The sequence below is a fragment of the Nannobrachium achirus genome (assembly GCF_963921795.1).
Source record: "Nannobrachium achirus genome assembly, chromosome: 20".
Classification (NCBI taxonomy): Eukaryota; Metazoa; Chordata; class Actinopteri; order Myctophiformes; family Myctophidae; genus Nannobrachium; species Nannobrachium achirus.
The window spans coordinates 26,429,592-26,437,474 of NC_137827.1; the positions used below are offsets into that span (position 1 = coordinate 26,429,592).

At 44.1% G+C, this 7,883-nt stretch overlaps 1 protein-coding gene across 1 annotated transcript; it reads right to left on the reverse strand.

The window, feature by feature from the left end:
* Window positions 1-5,136: 5,136 nt before the first annotated feature.
* gnly (granulysin) lies at window positions 5,137-7,591 on the reverse strand. The gene is made up of 5 exons (XM_080750538.1): window positions 7,517-7,591; window positions 7,242-7,300; window positions 7,010-7,099; window positions 5,402-5,559; window positions 5,137-5,315 (listed from the first exon to the last, which is right to left on the reverse strand). Exons 1-5 carry the CDS (start codon window positions 7,563-7,565, stop codon window positions 5,285-5,287), a joined length of 387 nt encoding a protein of 128 aa, XP_080606664.1. The 5' UTR covers window positions 7,566-7,591; the 3' UTR covers window positions 5,137-5,284.
* Between the last annotated feature and the right edge of the window lie 292 nt (window positions 7,592-7,883).

Consider the following 7,883-nt stretch of genomic DNA (forward strand, 5'->3'; position numbering starts at 1 on the left):
CAGTATTTGCAGCCCAACCCAGCTGCTTCGCAGCCCACAAGGAGCGCGTGAGCAATTAGGTGTTAAGAGTCTTGCTTAGGGACACACGTCGACATTGCTGTTTCGTGAGAAACTAGTGCACACATCACCCACAACATCCTTTAGCGGATGCATAAAGGATGTGGCTCTCATTTTTTGTTTCGGTTTTTAGAGACCTATATGTGGTTGCTTCATCTATACTATAATTTTGCGAATGTCTGAGTGAGTGAGTGTCTGTCTGTCTGAGTGAGTGTCTGTCTGTCTCAGCGTTTCTCCTCGGTGGCTGGAGCAATTGATCTGAAATCGCATCACCATCAGCATATGAACACACCTGACATAACTGTGAAGCCCGTTTGTCACTTTCACAAATCGTATGCTGTATAATAGCATTTTTATGGTGTATCTACTATATCTATTTAGCCTACAGTACCTTTTGTGACCACACATGTTAAGGGAGGGGCGCTGTTGTTCAGGCCATGCACAATCACACACAAACCCACACACACACACACACACACACGGAGGGGGGGGCGGGCGGGGGGGGGGGGGTGTGGGTTCTGGCCCTGTTACAGATGTTGTCCAAAATCATGCAGATCGGTACACAGTATCTCTGTAGCCGTTAAATGGAACAGGTATTTACATTGATGCTCCTACATATTAGCATGCAAGCACCAGTTAAAGTTACTTTCCATCCCTCATATATTGTGTGCACAGTGCACATCCCATAATCCACACACTGCACATCATTTCGGAGCTCATATCTTTGAACGGGTAAGGGCTAGTTGTACATAAATGAGGGAAGTATAATATAGCCTCGCTGGAGATTGATTTTAATGCATGTAGGTAGGCCATGCAAGATTCACATTAATGACCACTACAAAGATGAGATGAGAAGAAATGACTGGAATTTACTGGATGCCACGAATTAATCAATTTTCATTTTAGACATTTAATAGGCGCTTTTATCCAGAGCGATGAAGGTGTGATTTCATAGTAACAGTCATGAACCCTAGTCGACTAGCATCCAAGTTATTTTATGAGCTTGGAATACATTTTCTTTTGTCGGCAGATGCAGGGGGCAGGACTGTGCACAGAAGGCTCCTCCTGTGCTAACAGCTTTCAATGGCGAGGAGCGAAATCAGCTGAGGTTTTTACCAAAGCCACACCCCTTGTGGCTTGGGAAATTGGGAGCAATGAATTAGAGCACAACGGCGGGGGGCGAAAGGCAGGGGGAAGAAGATTTACTATCTGTCCATATCGTGACATAACTTGGACGGTGTTGAGTCGGCTCATGTGACCTTGGCACCACTATACACGGCGACTCGTTCGCTACCGCTCGCTCGGCGGTGTCTCACAGGGCTCATGGTCGCCTGAGACAGCACGCCTCAGACCTCCGTCATGGTTTTGTCAATAACTATACTTGGTCAAAACAACAGAAGCACTTCCGCGGTGGGCGTGGCTTTGGTAAAAAGCCAATTTCGCTCCTTGACTTTCTATGCGTCTCAAGTGACAGTAATGGGAGGGGGGCAGAGAGAGTTAGAGACAGAGAGAGAGAGAGAGAGATGGGGGCAGTTCGAGAGACTGAGAGAGACAGCACTTCGCTAGCGCAACTTTCTTCCATTTGTGTGTGTGAGAGAGAGACAGCACACGTCAACTCCCTCTTTCACTGTACAGACAGCAGTCGTGCGTGTGTATCAACCAAAATGTGGAGATGACCTTTAATGTCATGACATAGGCCTACTTTTTATTTCTGTTTTATCTATTAGTTTGGTCATTAAGGTCCACAGAATGAGAGGCCTGCTCTGCCGGAAACATTGCGAAAGAAAGTTATGGTCATTTTTATATTCACTGTCCTGACTTCGCTGTACAGGAAAAGAAAGATATATTAAAAAAAGAAAAACTAGACTGCACTCTGTCGAGATGCCAACTTGCACCTTTTGTTCTCTAGCCCATTTTTGCTGTAATTGTGCATCAGCACAGTTTCGTTCTAAAGTACTGTATGTGTGTGAAAAAAAAAGATTATTTGGGCTAAAAACGGCCCCACAAAGCTGTGAAAAGTGACGAGTCATTAATACATATATGTATCTATACATAGATCGGTCAATTTAAGGACACAGACATAGAGTAGATAGATACCGGTAGATAGATAGATGGATAGATACATAGGTAGATAGATTATAGATATTGATAGTTTGATAGATAAACAGATATAGATCTCCATATATGCTCAACATTGCTCATATCAGTTGGATCCCTAACAACAATGATCATAAATATAGCTGCAAGCAAAAGAAAGCAGGAAAGGTGGGAAAAGAGGGCATGAGCTATACCTGTTCAAAGTTTGCTACGCCCTTTTAGGGCTTGGCCACTAATCTATCTATAAATGCGAGAAGTCTCTGCGTGTGTGTCTGCGTGTGTGTCTGTAATCCGCGTATCTCGAGAACCGTTCGTCCCACCGGCTTCAGATTCGGCACGCGCGTTCCCCGCCGCGGCACGGAGTGCAGTGCCGGGCCTCGACCCGACCCGACGCGCGGTTTTCCCGAACCGGCGCGAAACGTTCGGAATCTCCTTATGCGGGGTTGATTGTTGACATCAGGCTTTTCCGGAGGAAATCGGCGAAAGCTCTGACTCATTGTGACATCACTTCATAAAAGGCTCTGACATCACGTACGCCACATGAGTCAACAAAAAATCTCTGTGAGTGTGTATGTATGTAGGTAATCCGCGTATCTCGAGAACCGTTCGTCCCACGGGCACGCGCGTTCTCCATATATGGGCATAAAATGAATGCCCCCATATGAGAACCGTTCGTCCCACGGGCACGCGCGTTCTCCATATATGGGCATAAAATGAATGCCCCCATATATGGGCATAAAATGGATAAAGGGACACAGACAGACAGATTCAGAGATCTCCATATATGGGCGTGAAATGGACGCAAATAGACAGATATCTCCATATATGGGCATATATGGGCATAAAATGGACCCAGAACTATATGGACGCAAATGGCATATATGGGCATAAAATTTACGCAGAATCACAAAGATCTCCATATACGGGCATAAAGGGACACAGACAGACACACAGACAGACGGATACAGAGATCTCCATAAATGGGCATAAAATGGACGCAAATGGCATATATGGGCATAAAATTTACGCAGAATCACAAAGATCTCCATATACGGGCATAAAGGGACACAGACAGACAGATTCAGAGATCTCCATATATGGGCGTGAAATGGACGCAAATAGACAGATATCTCCATATATGGGCATATATGGGCATAAAATGGACCCAGAACTATATCTGCAGTGATCTCCATATATGGACATAAAATGGACGCTGACAGACAGACAGATAACAGATATCTCCATATATGGGCATAAATGGACACAGGCAAACAGATGGTCAAAACGGGTCCTATGACAACAGGTATAATGGGGTTTGCATTAAAGGGCGGGGCATTCATTCCCTATTTACATTGTTCCGAGTTGGCCAGGTCGCCGACTAGACGCTGGCCTTCTAGTCTATCTATAAATGCGAGAAGTCTCTGCGTGTGTGTCTGTCTGTGTGTCTGTAATCCGCCTATCTCGAGAACCGTTCGTCCCACCGGCTTCAGATTCGGCACGCGCGTTCCCCGCCGCGGCACGGAGTGCAGTGCCGGGTCTCGACCCGACCCGACGCGCGGTTTTCCCGAACCGGCGCGAAACGTTCGGAATCTCCTTATGCGGGGTTGATTGTTGACATCAGGCTGTTCCGGAGGAAATCGGCGCAAGCGCTGCTGACTCATTGTGACATCACTCATAAAAGGCTCTGACATCACGTACGCCACATGAGTCAACAAAAAATCTCTGAATATCTCCATATATAGCATATATGGGCATAAAATGGACGCAGAATCACAAAGATCTCCATATACGGGCATAAAGGGACACAGACAGACGGATACAGAGATCTCCATAAATGGGCATAAAATGGACGCAAATGGCATATATGGGCATAAAATTTACGCAGAATCACAAAGATCTCCATATACGGGCATAAAGGGACACAGACAGACAGATACAGAGATCTCCATATATGGGCATGAAATGGACGCAAATAGACAGATATCTCCATATATGGGCATATATGGGCATAAAATGGACCCAGAACTATATCTGCAGTGATCTCCATATATGGGCATAAATGGACACAGGCAAACCGATGGTCAAAACGGGTCCTATGACAACAGGTATAATGGGGTTTGCATTAAAGGGCGGGGCATTCATTCCCTATTTACATCGTTCCCGAGTTGGCCAGGTCGCCGACTAGACGCTGAGCCGCCCGAAGGGCGGCCCAGCTTCTAGTAATGATAAAAATAGTAACCAGGTTTCCCAAAAGATCGTAGAGCCTTCTTAGCTCACGCATGGTCGTAAGACCCATCGTAGCAACAAAATCATTTCAAGAACGCCTTCGTAGCCTGCAGGCTCCTGTCAATCAAGAGCATCCACAGGCTACAACGGCTTTCGGGAAAACGGTTGATAGTGTACAATGGAACCAAATGGGCTGCTACGATGGGTGAGAACACTTTACTAATAACTTCAGGAAACCCATAGTAAGGTCTCCAGGAGGATCGTAGAAGAACATGCGAATGCTCCTGTCAATCACGCAGACCTGTCTTACGAAGACTTTTTTAAAGGCGACCTGGGGCGCCCTTACCACAGCAACCCAATATTGCTTTATAACGGTTACACGTCTCCATTCCGACATGTCTCCTTTCCGACATCTAACCCTATCCCTAACCCTATCCTCTATGGAAGTGTTGCCACTCCGACAATAAGAAGTCACTATCGGAATGGAGACATGTCGGAATGGAGAGCACCCCCCCTTTATAACAGTGTAGCCTACCAATTATATAGACTAGAAGCTCGGCCGCCCTTCGGGCACTAACTCCACTGTAACAAATCATTGTGATGATGATGATGATCACCATCAAACCCATATACAGTATAGGTAATGTAATAACATGAACTTACAACCTAAAACTAAAACATTGCAACAGTAATGTATTGATGTTTACTTGAATCATATAAATAAACACTCATACGCTGAAGTCAAGTAAAGCCTTTTTAATAGCAGGGTGCAAGCGTGACAACATTTCGATGTTAATACATCTTTGTCAGGTCATGATAGCTTTGATTGTGTTCTCAGATCATCTGATTAATAACCAGAGTTCTTCATAGTTCTGATCTCATGTTGTGGACCCAGGAAGCTTCTTCAGTAGCTTGGGTCCAAAAGCTCATCTGGTCTAAAATATATATAAAAGATAGTAGGTGAACAAAAGACAAAATAATTTTAAACACTCGTGACAAAATCTCATTTTTCATGACTTACTCGCACATGTTGACGTCCACACAGATCGTCTGCACATCATCATTTGCAGCAAGATCGTTCAGCATCTTTTTGAAGTTCTCGTGGATGAATTTCTTGCATTTCTTTTGGAACCATTTGGGGATTTTGGCACAAACGGAATGGAGCTTGTCTGCCAGCTTCTGTAATAGAAGTGTTCAAAAGTCCAGATAAATTGAAATGTCCATTTTATCATTAAAGACGTCTTTGCAACAGTTCACAAAGTGGGGTCAGAGGGGGTTCCAAATGGACACCTACACGTCTATCTCTGAGAGTAGGCCTACACATGGAACCAAATGGTTCCATTTGTACCATTTGGTTCAATTTGTACACTCTTAAGGTGGTTGCACACTGCTGCGTTTTTCGTTGCGAAATGCGTTTTTCAGGACAAGGAGAGAGAGGGAGATAGAGAGAGCAAGGGACCGAGTGGTGCGCGAAACGGGCGGCAGTGTGCAAACGTGACTGACATAACGTGAGGTTGATTTTTTTATTTGCGTGCTCCGAAATTCACTCCGATATTCGGCCCGAAAAACGCAGCAGTGTGCAACCAGCTTTAAGCCCCGTGCACACTGGGCAGATCCTGTGGCCGATCAGATCTCGTGCTGAATTTTATGACCCCCCCGGGAAAATCGTTCGTCGGCCCCGGACTCAGTCTTGGGTTTGAACGGAACCCCGACACGATTGGATTATGTTAATGGGCTTTTTATGACCTCGGGAGGGCTTCCCGGGCCATCGGGTAGAAATCCTTTACAATTATTGTCGTCTGAATGAGGTCCCGGTAATAATGATCCAGATAATATTATATCCAAGCCAGTCCATGCTCATTGCTCAACCATTGAAAACACAGCAAAAGCAGTGGGGACAAAGTATTATCATTATTATTATTATTACCCTACTTACTTTTTACTTTAGCCTACTTTCTCCCTAAAATGTTGTAATCACTTGTTCAAAAACGTGTTTTTTTTTCTTCCTGCGCACAGTGCGCAGTCATTTGGTGACAAGGCATCCACTGTATTCTATCACCTCACGAAAGCCTTTCCCCACGACATGGGGATATATAATATCTTTTTTTTAATATTTATAAAAGATAATATATTGGGCTATTATCTTGGAGTTGGCTGTGAAATCATCTTTTGTCCGACTGCACGCCCAACGGAGTCACATCGGAGATGAAGTTCTCTTCTGCTCTTCATATCTTGCTATATAGTATGCTGATTAAGCTCATGTCTGTTTAATGTCTGGCTGGTTGCTGGTTAAAATGCTGGTTGATGCTACTATGCCACATTATTCATATAATGTCATACTCAAAGTCAGAGACATTCCATTGCATTCCTTTTTTTTTACGCGCGGGCCACGGGCACATCATCTCTCAATATCATCTCAAAGAGGACCGCCAGTCTAAATGATATTGAGGAACCTAGGCCTATTAGTACCTATTCTATGCTTAGATGAGGCGGTGGGACAGTAAAAAAAAAGCGAGAGGTTAAACTTTTTTTTAGAGTTATAGGATCCTTGAAATTAAAAAGTCTGAGAACCACTGCTCTGCAAAATAATCTTGAACAGCAGATATAACATAATTCAGGATGTGTTTACCTCCACATCGGTGGGATCAGAGACAGCTGCTTTCACCATCTTCATCACCAGCTGGCAGATCTTGCATTTAGTGAACTTTGGATCACCCGGCTGGAAATGAAAGTAGCGTAGAATGATACAGTAGCAATGTTAAGTAATAGTTATGTCTCCATGAATCAATATTCCTTTTGCATATGGGTCATGTGTGTTTTAAAATATATAGGCCTATATATCATTTAATTATTTAATTTACCAGGCTCCCGTCTGCTGAGATTTCCTCTTCCTCAAGGTCATCATGGCCAATCGTCATGGCTGTGCAGAAAAAAAAGCTGTCAAATTAGGCAGATCTGTGTGATTTCCTAATGGAACTTTATGTCCTAATGGACAATTATAGCCTATGTTTATAAAAGCACAGTAGTCTGCAACAGCAACATGACCTGTCAAGGCAAATGTAGTAGATAGAGCAGCACATAATATGCTGTTAAATATCTAAAGAAAATCATGAATTCAAACATAAGAAAACCATACCTGAACACATCAACAGAGTACCAGCAAGCAGGACCCAAGCCATATTCATGGTTGCAGCAATGTGGTGAATTGAATTATGAGTGTTTGAGCATTTCTGGTCTCAACCCACCTTTTATGAAGTAGAACTGGGGGCGGGGGGTCTCTCTTCTAACCTCAAACCACACATGACTGATCAGAGAACACATTTGGGTCTGGTGGGAGGGGCTGAGGGGGGTTATTCGGGTAATTGGTAAAAATGTAATTCTTGTACAAAATATGCCGGCCATTTATCAGATCCTCTGATGTTTGCTTAACATTTTTTGAGCGGTGCTCCAGGAAGGAGCTAAACTCCAACATCCGGTTTTGTCCATATTTACGCCCAGGGTCA